The sequence below is a fragment of the Nerophis ophidion genome, linkage group LG12 (genome assembly GCF_033978795.1).
Source record: "Nerophis ophidion isolate RoL-2023_Sa linkage group LG12, RoL_Noph_v1.0, whole genome shotgun sequence".
In the NCBI taxonomy this organism is placed as follows: Eukaryota; Metazoa; Chordata; class Actinopteri; order Syngnathiformes; family Syngnathidae; genus Nerophis; species Nerophis ophidion.
Window position 1 is genome coordinate 48,666,456 of NC_084622.1, and position 27,942 is coordinate 48,694,397.

General features: G+C 41.6%; 1 protein-coding gene across 1 annotated transcript in view; it reads left to right on the forward strand.

The window, feature by feature from the left end:
- The window catches only part of LOC133563511 (furin-like), a 268,307-nt gene that overhangs the window by 229,086 nt on the left and 11,279 nt on the right, over window positions 1-27,942 (forward strand). The window contains exons 11-15 of the mRNA XM_061917673.1: window positions 4,547-4,650; window positions 10,754-10,871; window positions 10,972-11,151; window positions 22,073-22,200; window positions 26,854-26,982. Coding sequence (XP_061773657.1) covers window positions 4,547-4,650; window positions 10,754-10,871; window positions 10,972-11,151; window positions 22,073-22,200; window positions 26,854-26,982 — 659 coding nt within the window. The remainder of the gene's footprint in view (window positions 1-4,546; window positions 4,651-10,753; window positions 10,872-10,971; window positions 11,152-22,072; window positions 22,201-26,853; window positions 26,983-27,942) is intronic.

Below are 27,942 nucleotides of genomic sequence, written 5' to 3' on the forward strand. Positions count from 1 at the left end.
GTGCAAACATGTTGATAAAACAGGGTGAGTGACAGCCGTAAACACCAATAATTGCATTTGGGCCGGTAAAAATTTTGTATGACATAAGCTTTGTAATCAGCACATTGGATGAGAGGTTAGTTCATCTGCCTCACAATACAAAGGTTCTGGGTTCGATCCTGCGCTCGGTATCTTTCTGTGTGGAGTTTGCATGTTCTCCCGTGACTAATGTAAAACATCCAAACGACAGAAGAATAAATGATTATTACATTTTAACAGAAGTGCAGATAGATCATGTTGAAACGGAAAATAACCAGATATTAACAGTAAATGAACAAGTGGATTAATAATCAATTTTTACAGCTTGTCTTTTATAATTTTGACAAAATAATAGAATGAGAAATGACACAATATGTTACTGCATATGTCAGCAGTCAAATTAGGAGCCTTTGTTTGCTTACTTACTACTAAAAGACAAGTTCTCTCGTATATTCACTATTTTGTTTAAGGGCAAAATTGTTCTTCGATCGCAATGAGAAACATATGTTTAATGTACCCTAAGATTTTTTCTTAAAACAAAGAAAATAATGCAATTTTTTTGTGGTCCCATTTATTTCAAAAAGTATCAAAATACATTTTGGTACCGGTACTAAAATATTGGTATTGAACAACCCTAATATATATATATATATATATATATATATATATATATATATATATATATAACAAATTTGTTTAGCCCAATACTTAACAATTTAGTCCACTGTTTTATTGAAGAAGAAGACCGACTCAAAATGTAAAAATCAGATTTGGGCTTGTGCATCTAGCCACATCCTTTTTTTTTTTTAATTCATATTTGTGAATGTATTCAAAAGACAAAGCAGTGTTTTACTTGTTTATAGAACATGTTATTTTAGTTGAGTAGTTTTTGGGACTAAATGTTGAAAAAAATTTTTTTTTAAGTTTAAGGGAAGAGCTGCTGCAGTTTCATTAGATATTACCAGGTACACTAATTGGCATTGATCAGGTATCAATGAGAAATAAATGTGGAGTATATACAATTCTTAAATCTAACATAAGAAAGCTTGCATTGGTGACGACAAACGTCTTACTGAAAGACACGTGTTCCTTTTCAAATGTATTCATTTATGTCCAAGCAGGGACCAAGTACTCTCCAAGGACTATGTGGGGGTGCTTCACTTAAAGGTCATGTCTGTGGTTTGTTAGGATAGATCTTTATTGTCATTGCACAAATAAATAAATGATAAATGGGTTGTACTTGTATAGCGCTTTTCTACCTTCAAGGTACTCAAAGCGCTTTGACACTACTTCCACATTTACCCATTCACACACACATTCACACACTGATGGCGGAAGCTGCCATGCAAGGCGCCAACCAGCACCCATCAGGAGCAAGGGTGAAGTGTCTTGCTCAGGACACAACGGACGTGACGAGGTTGGTTCCAGGTGGGATTTGAACCAGTGACCCTCGGGTTGCAAACGGCCACTCTCCCACTGCGCCACAAGTACAAGAAAACTTTTTTTCAGCACAAACCCGTTAAAGATTAGACAAACAAACAGTGTACAGGGTTACAGAACAGGAACGCTGATGGGTCGCCATAAGATGGGGAAAAAGGTCAACGCTGGGGAAGGATGAGTAAAAAAAATACAATTTAGACTGGGCTCTTAAGGGGGCTCAGTCTGGAGTGGGAAAAACTCCATAGCAAAGCACATATCTATATTACGTACATCTCGAGATATCTAGCAACAGAGGGGAGGGAGTGCGGGGTCATGGTTGAAGGCTGCAGCTCTCAGGCGCTGCCCATCCTTCCATTACCCCTATGGGATTTGCACTGAGGGCGTTGGATTTGGGGATGGAGTTTGCGTGTGTGCCGTATATTTTTGCGGATGCATGTGTGTGTGTAAGCCTGCCGCGTGTCGCTGCTCCGCGGCCTTGATGTCGTGCAGCCGATAAGTCCAAAGTCAACAACAGGTGTGTGTCCATGAGAGACAAGAAGGGAGTTTGTTGTGTCTTTGCCACACTGTCCATCAGGAGAGTCTCCAAGCCAGAGAAACAATCCAAGTTAGAATGTTTTGTATGCGAGTGAAAATAAAATTTGCTTTTCACTCTAAATTGTCAATGACTGCTAATCAAAATCCTGTGGGGCAGACAGTCCGATGGGATCCAAAATTACAAGACTGTCCACAGTTCTTCCCGCATCCTCCAATCATTTGTGGCAGCTTTGGGGTACTTTGAAGACTGCCAGCAACTTCCAATTTGTCGACAAACCAGAGCAACACTTACTCCAATCAGCAGATGTCCTGTTGTCATAATTCCGATTAAGTACATATCTTCATGTCCTCAACAGAAAAGGTTCGCCGGGCACGCGGCACTCCTTTTTCTCCCAAGAGTCCGTCGTGTGTCCAGCAACAACCGCTCCCCCAAACCCAAGATCTTGTTAATTTTGTTGAGGCCAGTCAAATACTTCCAATGTCTAGATTTGGAGAGCAGTGCAAAAAAGGCAAAACAAAAAGTTAAGACTACACAAGACAAAGAGGCGAGCAGTAGAGATAAGGGAGAGGAAAGAGGAGCGTCCTGCCAGTGAGAAAAGCTTTTGTCTGTGCTTCAAGGGAAAAAGGGTTTTCAAACTCTGATCTCCTGGTTAGGACTACACACTGTCATCTGTGACAGGAAAGTAGTTTATCACTTGGTAATCTCATCTATGAATTTGGTCTGCATGACGGATGGATTTTCGTTTACAGGGAAGTGTGTTTTGGCTGTTCCATTACTATATCATTTCCCCTTTCACCACTCACTGTGGTGACATTGAAATAATGGCTAATGGTCTCCATTAAAAACACGAGAGGGTGTAAGATGTGAACTGCTGACATGGCAGAGTGCATTTCTATTTTTGTCAGATTTCAGCTTTAAAGACCTACTGAAATGAGATTTTCTTATTCAAACGGGGATAGCAGGTCCATTCTATGTGTCATACTTGATCATTTCGCGATATTGCCATATTTTTGCTGAAAGGATTTAGTAGAGAACATCGACGATAAAGTTTGCAACTTTGGCCGCTAATAAAAAAGCCTTGCCTTTATCGGAAGTCGCAGACGATGTGCGCGTGATGTCACGGGTTGTGAAGCTCCTCACATCGTAACATTGTTTACAATCATAGGCACCAGCAGCGAAAGCGATCGGACCGAGAAAGCGACCATTTCCCCATTAATTTGAGCGAGGATGAAAGATTTGTGGATGAGGATAGTGAGAGTGAAGGACTAGAAAAAAAAGAGAAAAAGAAAAAAAAAGACAGGGCAGTGGGAGCGATTCAGATGTTATTAGACACATTTACTAGGATCATTCTGGAAATCCCTTATCTGCTTATTGTGTTACTAGTGTTTTAGTGAGATTATATGGTACCTGGAAGTAGGAGGGGTGTGGCCACGGGTGTGGTGACCGCCAGTGTCTCCAGGGGTAGGAGGTGAGAGAGTCCGCAGCTGCAGGAGGACGCAAGCTCCGCTCATGTCTACGGTAAGAGCCGACTTATTACCACAATTTCTCACCGAACCTGCCGGTTGACATATGATCGGGAACCATGTTCGCTTGACCGCTCTGTTCCATCGTAAAGCTTCACCTTTGGAATGTAAACAAGGAAACACTGGCTGTATTTGTGTGGCTAAAGGCAATTGCAATACACCGCTTCCTACCTACATCTTTCTTCTTTGACTTTTCCATTATTAATTGAACAAATTGCAAAAGATTCAGCAACACAGATGTCCAGAATACTGTGGAATTATGCGATTAAAGCAGACTACTTATAGCTTGGATCGGGCTGGAAAAAAATGTCCGCTACAACCCGAGACGTTACACGCACGCGTCATCATACCGACGTTTTCAACGGGATACTTCGCGCGAACTTAAAATTGCAAGTTAGTCAACTAAAAGGCCGTATTGGCATGTGTTGCAATGTTAAGATTTCATCATCGATGTATAAACTATCAGACTGCGTGGTCGGTAGTAGTGGGTTTCAGTAGACCTTTAACTGGTTCACCAGCATTACCTCTCTGTCAGGCATTTTTAATGAATCGACTTTGTGTTTTAAACATTAAGTAGGGTTTTAACAGTGTGGAAGATGTTCTTATATGACGACCCAGCACCTTAGTAACAACAGTCATTACAAAGAGGTCTAGACACATTCCTCCTCCTTGGTATCAAATATTTTACTGTGGTCACTGAACTTTAATGCTCCTGTTTTACACCAGTGTTAAAACTGTAATGTGAACCTGGAGCTTTGTCATGGTTAACTGACGTAGTCCTCAGGGCCTCTTCTGTACCTTGCTGTAACATTCTAGAAATGTACTGCCCTAATGGATCGTATTTCAATAGTGCCCACAGATTTCTAACCTTTTTTCATATCCCACAGCTCCTTACATTTCTTTTATGGTGCAGTCAGAGGTCAGCGAAATCTGACAGCTCTCATAATGTGTGCAATGTGGACTGAGTTTACACCTTTCACTGCTAGGTGACACAAAGACGGATTAGTCTGCTCTTGTCCCTTCTCCCCAGTATGAACCTCACCTGGAGGGACATGCAGCACTTGGTGGTTAGAACGGCCAGGCCCAAAAACCTCAGCGCTGGAGACTGGAGGACGAACGGTGTGGGACGCAGAGGTAGAGCAATTGGTTGTCAATCGATCATGTCAATATACAAAATACCTAAATGGTTTGCAATGTTATCGATACAGTACAAAGGTTGGGTGGTCAGTATTGTTGGAATATCAGCTGAAGTTTTGTGTTTGCATGTAGTCCGGGTTCTCTCTGTGCTGCTACAGTCCAAAAACAAATGTTATTGAAGACTGTAAATTACCTCTCCAGTAGGTGTGAATCCGACAGTAGAGTTGTGGGATATAGACAATATAAATGATATAAATTTGGCCGACAAAAGAGCTGTTAATACTATCGTTATATTGTGATCATGATAATCTAGCTGTGTCCCACAGATCTGACATAGACAAGCGCCCTTAACTGACTGTAATATTCTTGTGTAATATACACAGTGCAATGCCACTTTCAAGTCAGCAATTCTCACCTCCATGGTGGCAAATTAACCGTTTTTAATATGTAACATTATCACTGGAGGATTAAAAATATTTAAACATGCTATACTACACACCGTACGTGTCAGGCCGAGACTTGAACGTGGATTGTTTCTTCGACGCAGAGGTAATTTAGCACGAGCGAGACATGAATGTGAGTACATTTTTTTATTTTAACACTAACTAACAAAAGACAAACAAAAAGCGCTCACAGTGGAGGTACAAAACTTGGCTATGGAAACAAACACTTGCACTATGGCATAAACCAGTGGTTCTCAATCTTTTTTCAGTGATGTACCCCCTTTGAACGTGTTTTTAATTCAAGAACCCCCTAATCAGAGCAAACCATTTTTGGTTGAAAACAAGAGATAAAGAAGTCAAATACAGCACTATGTCATCAGTTTCAGTTTCCGATTTATTGAATTGCATAAAAGTGCAAAATATTGCTCATTTGCAGTGGTTTTTCTTGAACTATTTGGAAAAAAAGATATCAAAATAACTAAACACTTGTTGAAAAATAAACAAGTGATTCAATTATAAATAAAGATTTCTACACATAGAAGTAATCATCAACTTAAAGTGCCCTCTTTGGGGATTGTAATAGAGATTCATTAATTTAATTCTAAACATTTCTTCACAAAAAAGGAAATCATTAACATCAACATTTATGGAACATGTCCACAAAAAAATCTAGCTGTCAACACTGGATATTACATTGTTGTATTTTTTTCACAGTTTATGAACTTGCATTCATATTTTGTTGAAGTATTATTCAATAAATATATTTACAAAGGAATTTTGAATTGTTGCTGTTTTTAGAATATTTTAAAAAAATCTTACGTACCCCTTGGCATACCTTCAAGTACCCTCAGGGGTACGCGTACCCCCATTTGAGAACCACTGGCATTAACTATGGACATAGACAAAAGACAATTAACTATGAACTATAAACAAAAACTTACACGACATGGAACTGTGAACGAGGGCATGAGGGTAGGAAGAGCATGGTAGGGTGTGAAGATGCCAGGACGAAAACAGAAAAAGAATGACTTAAATAGCAGCTGTAATGATGAGTGAAAACAGGTGTGAGGCTGGGGACAGGGACGTGACTGGGAGACCAGGTGAAACTAATGGGTTACTATGGAAACAAACAAAACCAGGAAGTGCGAAGACAGAACCAAATGTCCAAAAAAACTAAACATAACATGACCAAACATGGCAAAAACCAAAACATAATCTACAGGCGTGACAATATGAGGATATGATAATCACTAAGCTAGAGTTTTTAAATGTAAACATGTCGTTGGAGCGATACAAATAACGACAGTAACGATACCAAGTATAATATCAATATATGGACGATACTATAGTGGTAAGATCAATATTGTTTACTATCAAAACATAATGTGTCGTTTTTGTTACTGTTTACAAACTCAGAATATAGATCCCACAATTCATATTGTTACCCTGCCGTTCTGTGTTATTGTCTGTTTGTAATTGCAATCAAAACTTTATTATTTCAATAATCTAGAAAATTTAAAGTGTCTGTATCAGCATTGGTGTGACCAATATTACCAGTCTAACTATTTGGTCTTGGGTTGATATCCTAATGCAGGGGTCACCAACCTTTTTGAAACCAAGAGCTACTTCTTGGGTACTGATTAATGCAAAGGGCTACCAGTTTGATACACACTTAAATAAATTGCCAGAAATAGCCAATTTGCTCAATTTACCTTTAATAAATAAATCTATATATACAAAAAATGGGTATTTCTGTCCGTCATTCCTTCATACATTTTTTTTCCTTTTACGGAAGGTTTTTTGTAGAGAATAAATGATGAAAAAAACACTTAATTGAACAGTTTAAAAGGGGAGAAAACACAAAAAAAATGAAAATTAAATTTTGAAACATAGTTTATCTTCAATTTCGACTCTTTAAAATTCAAAATTCAACCAAAAATAATGAAGAGAGAAACTAGCTAATTCGATTATTTTTGAAAAAATTAAAAAAGAATTTATGGAACATCATTAGTAATTTTTCCTGATTAAGATTAATTTTAGAATTTTGATGACATGTTTTAAATAGGTCAAAATCCAATCTGCACTTTGTTTGAATATACAACAAATTGGACCAAACTATATTTCTAACAAAGACGAATCCTTATTTCTTCTAGATTTTCCAGAACAGAAATTTTAAAAGAAATTCAAAAGACTTTGAAATAAGATTTAAATTTGATTCTACAGATGTTCTAGATTTGCCAGAATAATTTTTTTGAATTTTAATCATAATAAGTTTGAAGGAATATTTCACAAATGTTCTTCGTCAAAAAAACAGAAGCTAAAATTAAGAATTAAATTAAAATGTATTTATTATTCTTTACAATAAAAAATATATATACTTGAAAATTGATTTAAATTGTCAGGAAAGAAGAGGAAGGAATTTAAAAGGTAAAAAGGTATATGTGTTTAAAAATCCTAAAATCATTTTTAAGGTTGTATTTTTTCTCTAAAATTGTCTTTCTGAAAGTTATAAGAAGCAAAGTAAAAAAATAAATGAATTTATTCAAACAAGTGAAGACTAAGTCTTTAAAATATTTTCTTGGATTTTCAAATTCTATTTGAGTTTTGTCTCTCTTAGAATTATAAATGTCGAGCAAAGCGAGACCAGCTTGCTAGTAAATAATACAAATTTGAAAAATAGAGGCAGCTCACTGGTAAGTGCTGGTAATTGAGCTATTTTTAGAACAGGCCAGCGGGCGACTCATCTGGTCCTTACGGGCTACCTGGTGCCCGCGTTGGTGACCCCTGCCCTAATGTATAGTATCACACAAAACTAATGTAAAGTATTGACACAACAGAAGAATAAGTGCTTATTACGTTTTAACAGACGTGTATATAGAACAACGTTACAGCAGAAAGTAACCGGTTTTGACAAAATAATTCAACTTCACCGCATACATCAGCAGCTAAATTAGAAGAGTTGTTTTTTACAATCATTTGTATAGCATATAATATATTGGGAGATATATTGCGATATAAATTTGAAATGAAATGTGTCCTTTTCACTTTTTCCCAGGTGTACACATATTACCATGTGGAACATGTTAAACCCACACATATTGTTTTTGGCAGTGACTTCTTCATCTCGCAAGGAAAAGCATCTGACTGGCTCTCGTTCATAACTAACACCTGTTGGAGAGAGCTGTGATTAAATATATCTCAATCTTGTCCCAGCCATCTACAAGACAAAATTAGATATGATTGTTATACGTTAACTAACATTTCAGTTACATGTGTCATCATCTTAAGTCAATGTGTGTTTGTTTTGATTAATAGTAGTCTTAATTTTACCTGCTCTGATGTAAAAAATGAATAGATAAATAAATATTTCTTTGGCGGGCACGGCTAACTCTTTGGACACCCATTACGGGTCTGTGTAGCTTGACATCAACCTCTAAAACAGGGGTCGGCAACCAGAGCCGCATGCGGCTCTTTAATCACTCTAATGTGGCTCAGCTGCATAATTTCCGACCCCCGATAATCCCGAGAGATTTCCATGGCCGACATTCTCCGATTTTCACCTAATCGGTAATTTATAGGGCGTGCCCTTTTAGCAAAGCTTTTACAGTCCTCTAAAACTTGTCTTCGCGCCCGCTTTTACACAATGCTCTCTTTGTACCAGCCGGCTGCATGTAGTATACAGCCTCAGATGATACACGACAGTGACTGCAAAGCATATTTAGTCAACAGCCATACATTTTACACTGAGAGTTGTGATATAAACAACTTTAACACTCTTACTAATATGCGCCACACTGTGAACCCACACCAAACAAGAATGACAAACACATTTCGGGAGAACATCCGCATTGTAACACAACATAAAGACAACAACAAAATACCCAGAATCCCATGCATCCCTAACTCTTCCGGGCTACATTATACACCCCCGCTAGCACCAAACCCCGCCCACCTCAACCGACGCATAGCCTGGAAGAGTTAGGGATGCATGGGATACGGGGTATTTGTTTTGTTGTGTTACAATGCAAATGTTCTCCCAAAATGTGCTTGTCATCCTTGTTTGGTGTGGGTTCACAGTGTGGCGCATGTTAGTAAGAGTGTTAAAGTTGTTTACATCACAACTCTCAGTGTAACCTGTATGGCTGTTGAACAAGTATGTGTTGCAGTCGTCAAAGTGTGTCTGTGGAAGCCACACACGACTCGTGGCTGGGCTGTACTAGATATTTTTACATGTTGTATAGGGCGGTAAAGGCAGCGCCTTCATAGCATGCCAGTATTAATGTAGAAGGGGGAAGATCAACAGACATTTGCCACAATAGTTGCTCTGAAATTCGGGAGGGTTGGCAAGTGTGATGCTGCCAGATGGCATTAATTTAAAACTCGCGGTTTGATTTATTGATTGATACTTTTATTAGTAGATTGCACAGTACAGTACATATTCCGTACAATTGACCACTAAATGGTAACACCCGAACAAGTTTTTCAACTTGTTTAAGTCGGGGTCCACGTTAATCAATTCATGGTTAACGTGGTTCACGGGCCGCACTAACATCTAATTTTTCATATTAAGGTGCGGGACGCGAGTCTGAGACCCCTGGTTAATACATAGCACAAAGCACAAAAAAAATCTGTATGCAGTGTTATTTCATTTTAAATTTCATAACAGTTTTGTGGCTCCCATTGTTTTCTTTATTTTGTGAAACAGGTCAAAATGGCTCTTTGGGTGGTAAAGGTTGCCGACCCCTGCTCTAAAATATCGATCTCGGCTTAGCACTGTGGTAAAACCTTTGATTGGTCGGCAACAGTACAATATTTTCTGTGTCTATACGAATTGGTCAAAGATTTTGGAGCAACATTTGCAGTAAAAGTGACTGTTGTAACGCATCAATTGGTTTCAGCTGCAATTACGCCCCTCTTTTCTTTCAACACCAGTGTTCTCCCCCATTATACTAGGAAGCTAAATAATCGATGAGAGTTGCTGTTCCTCACACAGTTGACATCACACACTCAACCCTGACAACGAGCTTTAAAAGAAGGGGCACGTACATTTCGGGCCCAGGGGCCATTTTCAGCTTGTGACTCGTTATTTGTTGGTTCGTGGCACATTGTAGAAATAAAAACAGTAGAAATGGGAGAAGGTACTCGTGAAATTTCTTCACAGTTGATAAGGCTGGGTTTATGATTAATTCCTTTACATATGCATACACACATTTTGACCTCTGAATAAAACTCAGTGGTGCACACACACATTCACGCGCACATCATTGAAGACAGAATAGACAGCAAACTAATGAAGGGAATTATTTTACCCCAACGCCTCAGTTGGCAGAAGAATTTAATCTGGGACCCTTCAACCAACCACTGTATTATTACATATCTTTGTTTGTCGTTATAAAAACAAATGATTCCTTATGCTTGAATTGAGAATTGGAAGCACAAACATCACAACTAGCTGATGCAAAGAAAACGTTGCTTGTATCTTCCCGAAATGATGTCCTCTTGCAGTTTTTTGTTTGTTTTATGTGCTCAGTCAGTATTCTTCAACACTCGATTCTTCTCACTCGTCTCAGCAAATCAATGGTCCGGAATAAACGACCCATACTGATTAATTCAAAAGGGACGTCAGAAAGACACAGCTCATTGTTTTCTTCCCACAGTGAGTCACTCCTACGGTTATGGTCTCCTGGATGCCGGAGCAATGGTGGCTTTAGCAAAGAACTGGACCAGAGTGGGGCTCCAGCACCAGTGTAATCACACCATGCTCACAGAACCAAGGTGAGGACTGAGCCGATCAGTCACTGTGCCCCACTTCCCTAAAAGTGTGGAATGGGTTTATGCTGACACACGAGATCCAACTGTGTCCTTAAATCTGCAGGGATATCGGTAACAAGCTGGTGTTCAGTAAGAGCATTGATGCCTGCTGGGGGCGTCCCAACTACGTCAGCTCTCTGGAGCACGTTCAAGCTCGTCTCACTCTCCTCCACAACCAGAGAGGAAAGCTGGCCATTCATCTCCTCAGTCCACTGGGAACACGCTCCACCCTCTTGTTTCCCAGGTACACAATCAAACACACCACTCTGAACACTGACAGTCGAGCTATTTTTTACTCTGAATTTATTCCACTTGCAGTGGAAGAAACACACGCTGTATTGAGGTGTCCTCAAGTACAAACCCCGTTTCCATATGAGTTGGGAAATTGTGTTAGATGTAAATATAAATATAAATATAAAAATGGCGAGCGCCTGGTGGCCGGGCCTGTTTCCATGGGGCCCGGCCGGGCACAGCCCGAAGAGGCAACGTGGGTCACCCTTCTAATGGGCTCACCACCCATAGCAGGGGCCATAGAGGTCGGGTGCATTGTGAGCTGGGCGGCAGCCGAAGGCAGGGCACTTGGCGGTCCGATCCTCGGCTGCAGAAGCTAGCTCTTGGGACGTGGAATGTCACCTCAATGGGGGGGAAAGAGCCTGAGCTAGTGCGCGAAGTTGAGAAGTTCCGGCTGGATATAGTCGGACTCACTTCGACGCACAGCAAGGGCTCTGGAACCACTTCTCTCGAGAGGGATTGGACCCTCTTCCACTCTGGCGTTGCCGGCAGTGAGAGGCGATGGGCTGGGGTGGCAATTCTTGTTTCCCCCCCGGCTCAAAGCCTGCACGTTGGAGTTTAACCCGGTGGACGAAAGGATAGCCTCCCTCCGCCTTCGGTTGGGGGGACGGGTCCTGACTGTTGTTTGTGCTTATGCACCAAACAGCATTTCAGAGTACCCACCCTTTTTGGGAGCACTCGAGGGAGTACTGGAAAGTGCTCCCCCGGGTGATTCCCTTGTCCTCCTGGAGGACTTCAACGCTCACGTTGGCAACGACAGTGAAACCTGGAGAGGCGTGATTGGAAAGAATGGCCGCCCGGATCTGAACCCGAGTGGTGTTTTGTTATTGGACTTTTGTGCTCGTCACAGTTTGTCGATAACAAACACCATGTTCAAACATAAGGGTGTCCATATGTGCACTTGGCACCAGGACACCCTAGGCCGCAGTTCCATGATCGACTTTGTAGTTGTGTCATCGGATTTGCGGCCTTATGTTTTGGACACTCGGGTGAAGAGAGGGGCGGAGCTTTCTACCGATCACCACCTGGTGGTGAGTTGGCTGCGATGGTGGGGGAGGATGCCGGACAGACCTGGCAGGCCCAAACGCATTGTGAGGGTCTGCTGGGAACGTCTGGCAGAGTCTCCTGTCAGAGAAAGTTTCAATTCCCACCTCCGGAAGAACTTTGAACATGTCACGAGGGAGGTGCTGGACATTGAGTCCGAGTGAACCGTAATGATTTGTGCAGTCCTTTGAGACATTTGTGATTTGGGGCTATATAAATAAACATTGATTGATTGATTGATTGAACCATGTTCCGCACCTCTATTGTCGAGGCGGCTGATCGGAGCTGTGGCCGCAAGGTAGTTGGTGCTTGTCGGGGCGGCAATCCTAAAACCCGTTGGTGGAGACCAGCGGTGAGGGATGCCGTCAAGCTGAAGAAGGAGTCCTATTTGGTCCTTTTGGCTCATAGGACTCCGGAGGCAGTGGACAGGTACAGACAGGCCAAGCGGTGTGCAGCTTCAGCGGTCGCTGAGGCAAAAACTCGGACATGGAAGGAGTTCCGGGAAGCCATGGAAAATGACTTCCGGACGGCTTCGAAGCAATTCTGGACAACCGTCCGCCGCCTCAGGAAGGGGAAGCAGTGCACTATCAACACCGTGTATGGTGCGGATGGTGTTCTGCTGACCTCGACTGCGGATGTTGTGGATAGGTGGAAGGAATACTTCGAAGACCTCAATCCCACCAACACGTCTTCCTATGAGGAAGCAGTGCCTGGGGAATCTGTGGTGCACTCTCCTATTTCTGGGGCTGAGGTCGCTGAGGTAGTTAAAAAGCTCCTCGGTGGCAAGGCCCCAGGGGTGGATGAGGTCCGCCCGGAGTTCCTTAAGGCCCTGGATGCTGTGGGGCTGTCTTGGTTGACAAGACTCTGCAGCATCGTGTGGACATCGGGGGCGGTACCTCTGGATTGGCAGACCAGGGTGGTGGTTCCTCTCTTTAAGAAGGGGGACCGAAGGGTGCGTTCCAACTATCGTGGGATCACACTCCTCAGCCTTCCCGGTAAGGTTTATTCAGGTGTACTGGAGAGGAGGCTACGCCGTATATTCGAAACTTGGATTCAGTGTGGTTTTCGTCCTGGTCGTGGAACTGTGGACCAGCTCTATACTATCGGCAGGGTTCTTGAGGGTGCATGGGAGTTTGCCCAACCAGTCTACATGTGCTTTGTGGACTTGGAGAAGGCATTCGACCGTGTCCCTCGGGAAGTCCTGTGGGGAGTGCTCAGAGAGTATGGGGTATCGGACTGTCTTATTGTGGCGGTCCGCTCCCTGTACGATCAGTGTCAGAGCTTGGTCCGCATTGCTGGCAGTAAGTCGAACACATTTCCAGTGAGGGTTGGACTCCGCCAAGGCTGTCCTTTGTCACCGATTCTGTTCATAACTTTTATGGACAGAATTTCTAGGCGCAGTCAAGGCGTTGAGGGGTTCCGGTTTGGTGGCCGCAGGATTAGGTCTCTGCTTTTTGCAGATGATGTGGTCCTGATGGCTTCATCTGACCGGGATCTTCAGCTCTCACTGGATCGGTTCGCATCCGAGTGTGAAGCGACCGGAATGAGAATCAGCACCTCCAAGTCCGAGTCCATGGTTCTCGCCCGGAAAAGGGTGGAGTGCCATCTCCGGGTTGGGGAGGAGACCCTGCCCCAAGTGGAGGAGTTCAAGTACCTAGGAGTCTTGTTCACGAGTGAGGGAAGAGTGGATCGTGAGATCGACAGGCGGATCGGTGTGGCGTCTTCAGTAATGCGGACGTTGTACCGATCCGTTGTAGTGAAGAAGGAGCTGAGCCGGAAGGCAAAGCTCTCAATTTACCGGTCGATCTACGTTCCCATCCTCACCTATGGTCATGAGCTTTGGGCCGTGACCGAAAGGATAAGATCACGGGTACAAGCGGCCGAAATGAGTTTCCTCCGCCGTGTGGCGGGGCTCTCCCTTAGAGATAGGGTGAGAAGCTCTGTCATCCGGGAGGAACTCAAAGTAAAGCCGCTGCTCCTTCACATCGAGAGGAGCCAGATGAGGTGGTTCGGGCATCTGGTCAGGATGCCACCCGAACGCCTCCCTAGGGAGGTGTTTAGGGCACGTCCAACCGGTAGGAGGCCACGGGGAAGACCCAGGACACGTTGGGAAGACTATGTCTCCCGGCTGGCCTGGGAACGCCTCGGGATCCCCCGGGAAGAGCTAGACGAAGTGGCTGGGGAGAGGGAAGTCTGGGGTTCCCTGCTTAGGCTGTTGCCCCCGCGACCCGACCTCGGATAAGCGGAAGAAGATGGATGGATGGATGGATAAATATAGACGGAATACAATGATTTGCAAATCCTTTTCAACCCATATTCAGTTGAATGCACTACAAATACAAGATATTTGATGTTCAAACTCATAAACTTTATTTTATGTTTTTGCAAATAATTTACTTAGAATTTCATGGCTGAAACAGGTGCCAAAGTAGTTGGGAAAGGGCATGTTCAGCACTGTGTTACATCACCTTTTCTTTTAACAACACTCAATAAACGTTTGGGAACTGAGGAAACTAATTGTTGAAGCTTTGAAAGTGGAATTATTTCCCATTCTTGTTTTATGTAGAGCTTCAGTGGTTAAACAGTCCGGGGTCTCCGCTATCGTGTTTTACGCTTAATAATGCAACACACATTTTCAACGGGGGACAGGTCTGGACTGCAGGCCGGCCAGGAAAGTACCCGCACTCTTTTACAACAAAGCAACGCTGTTGTAACACGTGGCTTGGCATTTTCTTGCTGAAATAAGCAGGGGCGTCCATGACAACGTTGCTTGGATGACAACATATGTTGCTCCAAAACCTGTAAGTACCTTTCAGCATTAATGGTGCTTTCACAGATGTGTAAGTTACCCATGCCTTGGGCACTAATACAGCCCCATACCATCACAGATGCTGGCTTTTGAACTTTGCGCCTATAACAATCCGTATGGTTCGTTTCCTCGTTGTTCCCGAGGACATCTTGTCCACAGTTTCCAAATATAATTGGAAATGTGGACTCGTCAGACCGAAGGACACTTTTCCACTTTGCATCAGTCCATCATAGATGAGCTCAGGGCCAGCAAAGCGGGCGGCGTTTCTGGGTGCTGTTGATAAATGGGTTTGGCTTTGCATAGTAGAGTTTTAACTTGCACCTACAGATGTAACAACCAACTGTAGTTACTGACAGTGATTTATGAAGTGTTCCTGACCCCATGTGGTGATATCCTTTACACACTGATGTCGGTTTTTGATGCAGTACCGCCTGAGAGGTCAAAGGTCTGTAATATCATCGCTTACGTGCAGTGATTTCTCCAGATTCTCTGAACCTTTTGATGATTTTACGGATCCTAGATGGTAAAATCCCTAAATTCCTTGCAATACCTCGTTGAAAAATGTTGTTCTAAAACTGTTCGACAATTTGCTTACAAAGTGGTAACCCTCGCCCCATCTTTGTTTATGAATTACTTAGCATTTCATGGAAGCTGCTTTTTTAACCAATCTTGGCACCCACCTGTTCCCAATTAGCCTGTACACCTGTGGGATGTTCCAAATAAGTGTTTGATGAGCATTCCTCAACTTTATCAGTATTTATTGCCACCTTTCCCAACTTCTTTGTCACGCGTTGCTGGCATCAAATTCTAAAGTTAATGATTATTTGCAAAAAAAAAAGTTTATGAGTTTGAACATCAAATATCTTTTTTTTTGTAGCAACTGAATGTGGGTTGAAAATGATTTGCAAATCATTGTATTCCGTTTATATTATCATCTTACACAATTTCCCAACTCATATGGAAACGAGGTTTGTACTTGGAGAATTGCTGTGTTGCATAAACAAGATCTGAAATGTGCTGCAAATCTTGCCTTACTGGTGCTTGAAACAAAGAGCATTCAAACAGCGTAGTTTGTTTTTACATTCCAAAGTGGATGTGCATAAACCTGTCATCGGTTCTTGCCTGCTGCTACTTTATATCAAAACAAAATATGGTTTGTTTATATGCAGGACCCAATATTTTTTATGTGTCTCAAATAACCATTTCTGGCAAGTACACATCAGAGCCATAACGAGCTGCTTTAAAGTGCATTAGAATTCAGAATTCAGTTCTCATTTTTGTCATGTGTCTCTGCTCGACTCAATGTGTTGCAAAGTTCAGTGCAGTGTTCTAAAACAATCAATCAATCAAAGTTTACTTATACAGCCCTTCATCATAAATGTCTCAAAGGGCTGCACAAGCCACAACGACATCCTCGGCTCAGATCCCACATCAAGGAATGAAAAACTCAACCCATTGGGCACAGTGAGAAACCTTAGAAGGAACTCCCTCCCCAGGTGACCTGTGCAATGGATGCTGAGCGGATAGGGTTAATAATGTGAGAGTCCAGTCTATAGCGGAGTCTGGAGGGGATCCTCTTGCATGTAGACAAGTCAGAGGGCCGAGATGTCACCAACTGAGTGCTCCATCCCGGGTCCCGACTTCATAATGTGAAAGACCAGTCCATTGGGAGGATCCCTTGAATGATCCCTTACTGATGTCACTAACTGATGCACAGAGGAGTGGTACACCCCAGGTCCCGACTTGGAACAGCTAGCGGGTCCTCCGTGGCGGCTGATTCGTAGTCACCTGATAACTTTTCCATGCAGGAGAGGGGGGCAGGGCATACAAGGGAGACGGCAGATCAACTTGTCTAACAAGGGGTCTATTTAAAGGCTCAAGTATACAATTGAGTTTTAAGATTGGACTTAAATGCTTCTTCTGAGGTAGCATCTCAAACTGTTACTGCTAGGGCATTCCAGAGTACTGGAGCCCGAACAGAATACGCTCTAAAGCCCGCAGACTCACTAATAAGCCGGAGTTCTTTGAAAGCAGATTTCTGGCCGGGACATATGGTACAATACAATCGGCAAGATAGGATGGAGCTAGACCGTTGAGTATTTTATAGGCAAGTAGTAAAACTTTAAAGTCGCATCTTAAGTGAGTGCAGGTGAGCCAGTACAGATGTAATATGATCAAATAAGTCTCGCAGCATTATTTTGTGCTAACTGTAATCTTTTAATGCTAGACATTGGGAGACCCGACAATATTAAAGGTTTGTATACAGTAAATATATATATATATATATATATATATATATATTCACCGCAATATGATATGCATTAAGCTACAGACCCCCATTTAACGGCATTTATGTCTATGGGCAATGAAAAATATCAATGTTTTAATGTAACAGAGAGTTAGGGTCAATCACTATTAACTACTGTATTTCCTTGAATTGCCGCCGGGGCGCTAATTAATTTAAAACTCCTTCTCCCTCCTGCGCTTACCAAAGGCATGCGGTGAAAGTAAGCAAGCGCTAATTATTTTAAAGGGGAACATTATCACCAAACCTATGCAAGCGTCAATATATACCTTGATGTTGCAGAAAAAAGACCATGTATTTTTTTAACCGATTTCCGGACTTTAAATGGGTGAATTTTGGCAAATTAAACGCCTTTCTGTTTATCGGTCTTTTAGCGATGACGTCAGAACGTGACGTCACCGAGGTAACACACCCACCATTTTCATTTTCACATTGCAAACACCGGGTCTCAGCTCTGTTATTTTCCGTTTTTTCGACTATTTTTTGGAACCTTGGAGACATCATGCCTCGTCGGTGTGTTGTCGGAGGGTGTAACAACACTAACAGGGAGGGATTCAAGTTGCACCACTGGCAAGAAATCTGCCGCCGGACCCCCGTTGAATGTACCAAAGTGTTTGCACATTTGACCGGCGATGCTAAGACAGACATGGCACAGAGATGTATGGATAACCTGCAGATGCATTTGCAACAATTAAGTCAACAAAATCACAAAGGTGAGTTTTGTTGATGTTGTTGACTTATGTGCTAATCAGACATATTTGGTCACGGCATGACTGCCAGCTAATCGATGCTAACATGCTATGCTAATCGATGCTAACATGCTATTTACGCTAGCTGTATGTACATTTGAAACTAGATACCCACATTTAATGCGAAACAAACACTTACCAATCGACGGATTTAAGTTGCTCCAGTGTCACAAGATGCGAAAGTCCTGATCGTTTGGTCCGCACATTTTACCGGCGATGCTAATAAGGCAGCCATGCTATGGGCCACTTCATTAGGTACACCCATGCTATGGCCGAATAGTGTCAATAGCTATTCGCTCAATAGCTTCAATTTCTTCTTCAATTTCGTTTTCGCTATCTGCCTCCATACTCCGACCATCTGTTTCAATACATGCGTAATCTGTTGAATCGCTTAAGCCGCTGAAATCCGAGTCTGAATCCGAGCTAATGCCACTATATCTTGCTGTGGTAACCGCCATGTTGTTTGTTTGGCAGCACTGTATGACATCGCAGGGAAATGGATAGTGGATTCGAAGATAGCGAAAATAAGGCACTTTAAAGCTTTATTTAGGGATATTCCGGGACCGGTAAAATTTTGAAAAAAACTTCAAAAAATACAACAAGCCACTGGGAACTGATTTTTATTGTTTTTAACCCTTTTGAAATTGTGATGATGTTCCCCTTTAAAACCTCTTCTCACTCCGGCAGTTACCAAAGGTATGCAGTAAATATTTGAGTGTGATGTAAGCTTGGACCTTAAATCCTACTGAATAGCTCTTAATCTTCTTCCCTTTATGCGATTTCAAATGACCGGTATTGAAATCAGCCTCCTCCATTTTGAAAGTGATGACAGGGGAAGTGTCACTCGTGACGTCACGAGTTTGACCAGGCGGTAAAACCAAGCATGCGCTAATTATTTTGGGAAGCGAGTTTGACCCGGCAGTAATTCAAGGCAGACGCATACTATATGCCCTGCAGCAATTGAAGGAAGTACGGTATTTGTCATTTAGCTGGGGACACCCTTGGACTACCTGTAGGGGTCCTCACACGCTACAGCAGTGGTTCTCAACCTTTTTTCAGTGATGTACCCCCTGTGAACATTTTTTTAATTCAAGTACCCCCTAATCAGAGCAAAGCATTTTTGATTGAAAAAAAGAGATAAAGAAGTAGAATACGGCACTATGTCATCAGTTTCTGATTTATTAAATTGTATAACAGTGCAAAATATCGCTCATTTGTAGTGGTCTTTCTTGAACTATTTGAAAAAAAAGATATAAAAATAACAAAAAACTTGTTGAAAAATTAACAATTGATTAAATTATAAATAAAGATTTCTACACATAGAAGTAATCATCAACTTAAAGTGCTCTCTCTGGGGATTGTAATAGAGATCCATCTGGATTCATGAACTTCATTCTAAACATTTATTTACAAAAAAAAAAAGAAATATTTAACATCAATATTTATGGAACATGTCCTCAAAATAATCTAGCTGTCAACATTGAATATTGCATTGTTGCATTTCTTTTCACAGTTTTTGAACTTACATTCATATTTTGTTGAAGTATTATTCAATAAATATATTTATAAAGGATTTTTGAATTGTTGCTATTTTTAGAATATTTTTGAAAAATCTCACGTACCCCTTGGCATACCTTCAAGTACCCCCATTTGAGAACCACTGCCCTACAGTATGTATTTATTTTGGTTTGCCTTTTCCTTGGCACACCACTATATTGTTATTCATTTTCTCTGCCTATAGCAAAAAAAAAAAAAAACGCATCGATTTCCATACATCCATCCATCCATTTCTACCACCTTTCCATTCTGGGGTTTCGGGGGGTGCAGGAACTTATCTCAGCTTCATTCTGGCGGAAGGCGGGGTACACCCTGGACAAGTCGCCATCTCATCGCAGGGCCAACACAGACAACATTCACACTCACATTCACTCTATATCTTTAAAAAAAACTATGATTTGTGTGTGGGTTTAGGATCAGATGGTAGTGGTTATTTGCAGTAAAACTTTCCATGAAGTTACTTTACCTTAATGCAGTCCTTTTCAATGGTGGGGCGGGCCCCCCTGTGGTGGCGCCGTGCGATGCTAAGAGGGCGTGTGTGGCTTCGGGTAACACACTTTTTTTGCGGTACCAGAATATGTTGAAGCATTTTTATCTCCTGGCTTCACTAAAACTACGGTGGGAGGCAAGGAAAGACCGATGTGTTTTTTCCTTTAATGTTAATAAGCTTACAAAGTTATGTAGAGGTATAGTTATAACAATTTTATAGACAAATTATACTATTTATAGTCGTCCTAGGGGGGCGTAATAGAAAATATTTGAGAAGTACTGCCTTAATGTGTGTTCCTAAATTTGTGTTGGACGCCTTAGATGAAGAGAACAGTTATGATTTTGGTTTATAGATAAACAACTAAAATCTAAGGTTTGGGGCGTTGCTTTCTCTAAACCAGGGGTCACCAACGCGGTGCCCACGGGCACCAGGTAGCCCCGCAAGGACCAGATGAGTAGCCCACTGGCCTGTTCTAAAAATAGCTCATTTAATAGCTTTAATAGCTTAAAATAGCTTGCTATTTACTAGCAAGCTGGTCTAGCTTTGCTCGACATTTTTAATTCAAAGAGAGACAAAACTCAAATAGAATTTGAACATCCAAGAAAATATTTTAAAGACTTGGTCTTCACTTGATAAATAAAATCATTTATTTTTTTCACTTTGCTTCTTATATAGGTTGATTGGCAACACTAAATTGGCCCTAGTGTGCGAATGTGAGTGTGAATGTTGTCTGTCTGTCTGTGTTGGCCCTGCGATGAGGTGGCGACTTGTCCAGGGTGTACCCCGCCTTCCGCCCGATTGTAGCTGAGATAGCCGCCAGCGCCCCCCGCGACCCCGAAAGGGAATAAGCGGTAGAAAATGGATGGATGGATGCTTCTTATAACTTTCAAAAAGGCAATTTTGGAGAAAAAAAACAACTTTAAAAATTATTTTAGGATTTTTAAACACATATACCTTTTTACCTTTTAAATTCCTTCCTCTTCTTTCCTGACAATTCAAATCAATGTTCAAGTAAATGTATTTTTTTTATAGTAAAGAATAATAAATACATTTTGATTTAATTCTTCATTTTACCTTCAGTTTTTTCGACGAAGAATATTTGTGGAATCATTTATGCTGATTTAACCCCCAATTCCAACCCTTGATGCTGAGTGCCAAGCAGGGAGGCAATTGGTCCCATTTTTTATAGTCTTTGGTATGACTCGGCCGGGGTTTGAACTCCCAACCTACCGATCTCAGGGCGGACACTCTACCCACTAGGCCACTGAGTAGGTGAACAGGTGGAAACAATCGGGGGTCAGGGATGACGTCAGACTGATGAAGCAAAAGGAAGGGCAAGTGACCTCAAACGAGAGGAGAGTTACTTTTCAAACTAAAACATGCAATTCTCAAGAAAGAAAAAAAGAAGACAAGACATCCCTCACCGCCGTGTGACAAGATTAGCTTGAGAACAAGCTACAGTAACACAGCAACACCATTTGCGCGTGCATGTGGATATAAATAATAATCTGAAATAAGTAGCTTAGATTAAAAGTTGTTATTTACTGTTTTATTTCATTCTCGCATTTACTCTTTATGATACTGATTGTATTTGTTTTTCATGTACCTTGTGTACAGTGTGAGTGATCAGGTGTTAATTTAGATATAATTCCGATCAGACTTGGACGAAAACCCATTGGGTTGAGTTCTTCCTTGCCCTGATGCGGGATCTGAGCAGACAATTTTAATTTAGGGCTATATCAATAAACTTTGATTGATTGATTGAAAACGAGACTTCAATCGCAAAACTTGTTTGTAATTGGAGGACCACCTTTAGCATGTTTGACACACTTGTGATGTTGCATAAATACACCCACCCTCCTCTCTAAAACATCTTTTGAATGCCAATACAGAGAAAGTAATACAATCCTATAATTGCAGACCGAATGACTTCTCCACTGAGGGATTCAATGACTGGGCCTTTATGACAACCCACTCATGGGATGAGGATCCTCAAGGAGAATGGACCTTGGAAATAGAAAACGTTGCACCGAACGGCCGTGACTATGGTAACCAAGTTTCCATACATCCATTATGTCTTCATTTAGAATAAGAAATAATACAGTGTTTTGCCTGTTGTATACATTTTTCTTTTTTTTTATTACTGTACTAAAAAAAATGTCAAACTACAGCAACTTTACAAAGAAAAAGCACCAACTATGCACCTTCGTGCTTGTCGCAGGTAATAAAAAGTGTCACAGTAATGCATTGGGCTGTCATGAGGATACAACAGGATTGTAAACCTTTGGAAGATAAGGTAAAGCTGTGTCATTTGGGGTTAAGACAGTTTTGTTTGTATTGATTGTACTGAAACACACCATCTGACTGACCTTTGCAGACTCATAAGATGTAAGACATATCTTTTTCCTTCCATAGTCATCCTGTCATTGTCCGCTACTAAAAACATAGTTTTTCCAGCAAAGATAGTCTACTGAAGGGCAGATGGATTCTATTTATCTACACCAGCTCTTTCCCGATGCCCTTCAAACTCAAATTTAAATATCTCATTTCATTGAAAAGAAGGCCGATTTGAGCAAAAATAACTATTTCCATCCATCCACTTTCTATCGCTTATTTCCTTGGCTTTTGTAAATTACCTAGTCCAAGTTTCACACAAATGAATTGTTGAAAGGGTTATCTTCTTCGGTTGGAACCGCCATGAAACTATAAAGATATGCATGCAAACATTGATTTAAAGGCCTACTGAAATGAGATTTTCTTATTTAAACGGGGATAGCAGGTCCATTCTATGTGTCATACTTGATCATTTCGCGATATTGCCATATTCTTGCTGAAGGGATTTAAAAGAATTACCATGAATTGATTAACATGGACCCTGACTTAAACAAGTTGAAAAACTTATTCTGGTGTTAACATTTAGTGGTCAATTGTACGGAATATGTACTGAGCTGTGCAATCTACTAATAAAAGTATCAATCAATCAATTGATCAATCGATCAATCGATCAATCAACGAGAACATCGACGATAAAGTTCGCAACTTTTGGTGCTGATAAAAAAGCCTCACCTTTACCGGAAGTCGCAGACGATGACGTCACAAGGGTGAGGGCTCCTCACATCCTCACATGGTTTTTGATGGGAGCCTTCAGCAGCGATAGCTATTCGGACCGAGAAAACGACAATTTTCCCATTAATTTGAGCGAGGATGAAAGATTCGTGGATGATGATATTGATAGCGAAAGACTAAAAAAAAAAAAAAATAAAGTTTAAAATAAAAAGGCGATTGCATTGGGACGGATTCAGATGTTTTTAGACACATTTACAAGGATATTTCTGGGAAATCCCTTATCTTTCTATTGTCTTGCTAGTGTTTTAGTGAGATTAAATAGTACCTGATAGTCGGAGGGGTGTGTCCACGGGTGTCTTAAGGCCAGTGTCTGAGGGAAGTCACGGCAGATACAAGGACGGCGCAAACTCCACAGATCTCCGGTAAGAGGCGACTTTTTAACACAATTTTCTCACCGAAACCTGCCGGTTGACAAGTGGGATCCATGTTCGTTTGACCGCTCTGATCCATAGGAAAGCTTCACCTCCGAGAATTTTAAACAAGGAATCACCGTGTGTTTGTGTGGCTAAAGGCTAAAGCTTCCCAACTCCATCTTTCTACTTTGTCTTCTCCATTATTAATTGAACAAATTGCATAAGATTCAGCAACACAGATGTCCAGAATACTGTTTAATTGCGCGATGAAAAGAGACAACTTTTAGCCGCAAATGGTGCTGCGCTATTATTTCCTGACAGTCCGTGACGTCACACGTCATCATTCCGCGACGTTTTCAGCAAGAAATTCCGCGGGAAATTTAAAATTGCAATTTAGTAAACTAAACCGGCCATATTGGCATGTGTTGCAATGTTAATTTTTCATCATTGATATATAAACTATCAGACTGCGTGGTCGGTAGTAGTGGGTTTCAGTAGGCCTTTAACCTATTTTTACTATAACAATCTACAAGGTTAATACAGTTCGCTTCTCTTTCTTCCCCTCTACGTATCTGCTTTCTTTTGTAATTGAAGTTATCATTACATACATGTATTATTGCATTTGAAACAATTGCATTGTTGATAATAGAGGAAATTATTGTTATTCTTCATTAGGAATAGTTCTATATCTATTGGTATTAGTATTGCTCCATTTGTAGTGTAACAATGTTCATTGTCGTTTCTGTGTTATTAATATTTACTTCACTAACTGCTTCTTTGCTATCACTTTTCATATCATATTTGTACATATTGTATTTGCTGATGCTGTTCTGTTGTTGTTGTTGTTGTTGTTGTCGCTCTGTCTTATCCCCCTAGTGTCCCGCCAATTTCCTACTTTGTCTTCCATTTTTTCTTCTTTATATCCCCTCCTGCTCCGGTCAGGCTGCGCCAAACTTTGTTATAAATCCATTTAAGAAAGTCAAATTCAAATAAGGCAAGAAGAGAAGAATCCCACACTTCTCTTTTGTAAAGTAAATCTGTATAGTCGATATGGGCATCTACATCAACAATATGATTTGTGATGAGTAGCTGGGCAGGACAAAATAAATAAATAAATAAATGTCACGTACATATTTACAACACAAGACAACATTATCAATCGCGAATAAAACAAATACCGGTACATATTTATTCAGCCTTGTTGTTGTGGTGATTATTAGAAACATGCCTCAATGGGATACCGTGCACTATTACAGTAGTATATGAACTATTAATGAACACTTTTTGGAAGATGCCAGACAAAACACACTATCTAGATCATGGGTGTCAAACTCTGGCCCGCCGTGTAATTTAATTTGGCCCTTGAGTCAATATCAACTTAGCATTAGAGCTGGCCCGCCGGTGTTATACAGCGTCGGTGCCGCTGTAACACCGCATTCACCGCTAATACTCATACTTACCAACCCTCCTAATTTTCCCGGTAGACTCCCGAAGTTCAGTGCACCTCCCAAAAATCTCCCGGGGCAACCATTCTCCCAAATTTCTACCGATTTCCACCTGGACAACTATATTGGGGGCGTGCATTTAAGGCACTGCCTTTAGCGTTCTCTACAACCTGTCGTCACGTCCGCTTTTCCTCCATACTAACAGCGTGTCACATAATATTTGTGGCTTTTACACACACACGCACGCACAAGTGAATGCAAGCCATACAGGTCACACTGAGGGTGGCCGTATAAACAACTTTAGCACTGTTACAAATATGCGCCACACTGTGAACCCACACCAAACAATAATGACAAATACATTTTGGGTGAACATCCGCACCGTAACACAACAGAAGAAATACCCAGAATCCGTTGCAGCACTAACTCTTCCGGTAAACTTCCAGCAAACTGACCAATAATTGACATTTTATTCATGCATTTTCTCTTGCTACCTCAAGGCTTGAATGTTTGGTTCATTCATTATTGTTATTTTATTTTCAAATGTATTATTATTCTGTGGGAAAAAAAAAAAAGATATTTACCTCAGAAGATTGCAAATAGAAAAAAAGGCATCATTCAATCAATCAATGTTTATTTATATAGCCCCAAATCACAAATGTCTCAAAGGACTGCACAAACCATTAAGACTACAACATCCTCGGAAGAACCCACAAAAGGGCAAGGAAAACTCCCACCCAGTGGGCAGGGAGAATTCACATCCAGTGGGACGCCAGTGACAATGCTGACTATGAGAAACCTTGGAGAGGACCTCAGATGTGGGCAACCCCCCCCCTCTAGGGGACCGAAAGCAATGGATGTCGAGCGGGTCTAACATGATACTGTGGAAGTTCAATCCATAGTGGCTCCAACACACCCGCGAGAGTCAGTTCAAGCGGATCCAACACAGCAGCGAGAGTCCCGTCCACAGGAAACCATCTCAAGCGGAGGCGGATCAGCAGCGTAGAGATGTCCCCAACCGATACAGGCGAGCGGTCCATCCTGGGTCCCGACGAGCGGTCCATCCTGGGTCTCGACTCTGGACAGCCAGTACTTTATCCATGGTCATCGGACATAACATTTTTATTTAAATTTGATCTGATATGCCATTGATATTTTTATTATTATTATTATTATTTGAAACTGGATTTTGCATGTCACTAAAGTTATACAAGCCTTGCTTGTTCAATATTTAATGCAAAACTTGTTTAGGTCCCTATTAAAATGTTGATTTGTTCAACCTTGTCCCGCGGCTTTGTTCCGTTTAAAATTTTGGCCCACTCTGTATTTGAGTTTGACACCCCTGCTCTAGATGGTGGAGATGTGACCAATGTAATAGCTGCTGATGCTGATCCTCCTTCAGTTCCATTGTCATTCTATTTGCTTCACTCATTTCCTTCCGCATTTCTCAGTTTTACATAATCCAAAAATAGCACCGATTAGTAGTAAGCCCATCAGCGCGCTGCCTGCCTTGTTTGTTTACTCTGGCAATACTCTATTCCAGCGGGTGAAATGATCCTGCGTTGTGGTGTGTAAATGATGCGTGTCCATCCTTTTAAATTAGCTTATTTACACGGACATCTAATTGGCAGCATTATTACAGCCCTGAACAGTGGACTCAGAGTAGTGAGGCGCAACAGCAAATGAGATGTGTCTGGCTTGAAAGAGCTGAGATGGTATTGAAAGCGAATAAAAAAAAAGTCCTCTCATCATGAACTTGCATGTCTGTCTCTTTCAGGTGTGTTGAGTCAGTTCAATCTCGTCCTGTGGGGGACAGGTCCGAGTGTGATCAGCCCCTTGTCATCTGACTTTCCTCGGCCCTCCAACAACAGTTGCAAGACGTTTGATGCCCAGCAAATCTGCATAGGTGAGGTTTTCAGAACACAGAACGGGGGGCCTCATATATTAATAATTGTTTCCTGCTAAAAAATTGGCATATGCTCAAATCCCCAAAAATGCAGATTTATTAACATTTTGCACACACTAATCCAATCACGTCTTTTTTTTTACATTCGCATCAACGTGGAATTGACCGCACATGTGTGTGGCTGGGCCTGCCCAGACCACGCCCCCTCATAAATATGCAAATGATATACCCACCTCTTTGTGTCGCCGAAAGTATCCTCAGCATACTTGCTAACCCTCCCTATTTTCCCGGGAGACTCCCGAATTTCAGTGCCCCTCCCGAAAATCTCCCGGGGCAACCATTCTCCTGAATTTCTCCCGATTTCCACCCGGGCAACAATATTGGAGACGTGCCGTAAAGGCACTGCCTTTAGCCTCTTCTACAACGTGACGTTACGCCCGCTTTTCCTCCGTACAAACAGTGTATATAATAATATATGCGGATTTTTGCACACACACAAGTGAATGCAAGCCATATTTGGTCAACAGCCATACAGGTCACACTGAGGGTGGCCGTATAAACAACTTTAACACTGTTACAAATATGCGCCACACTGTGAACCCACACCAAACAAGAATGACAAACACATTTTGGGAGAACATCCGCACCGTAACACAACATGAACACAACAGAACAAATAACCAGAACCCCTTGCAGCACTAACTCTTCCGGGACGCTACAATATACATCCCCGCTACCATCCCCCCCCACCCCATCTCCCGAATTTGGAGGTCTCATGTTTTGCAAGTATTATCCACAGCCATTGAGGCACCGCACATTCCCACGTTCATATCAGTCTTTATATATCTCAACTTTGCCGTGAAAATGGGCGCATGGCAGGTTTTTGTGCATACGCACACTTAATACATGAGGCCCCAGGAGTCTTTTTATGCAGCACCTCCAACTAGACACTCTCTTTCT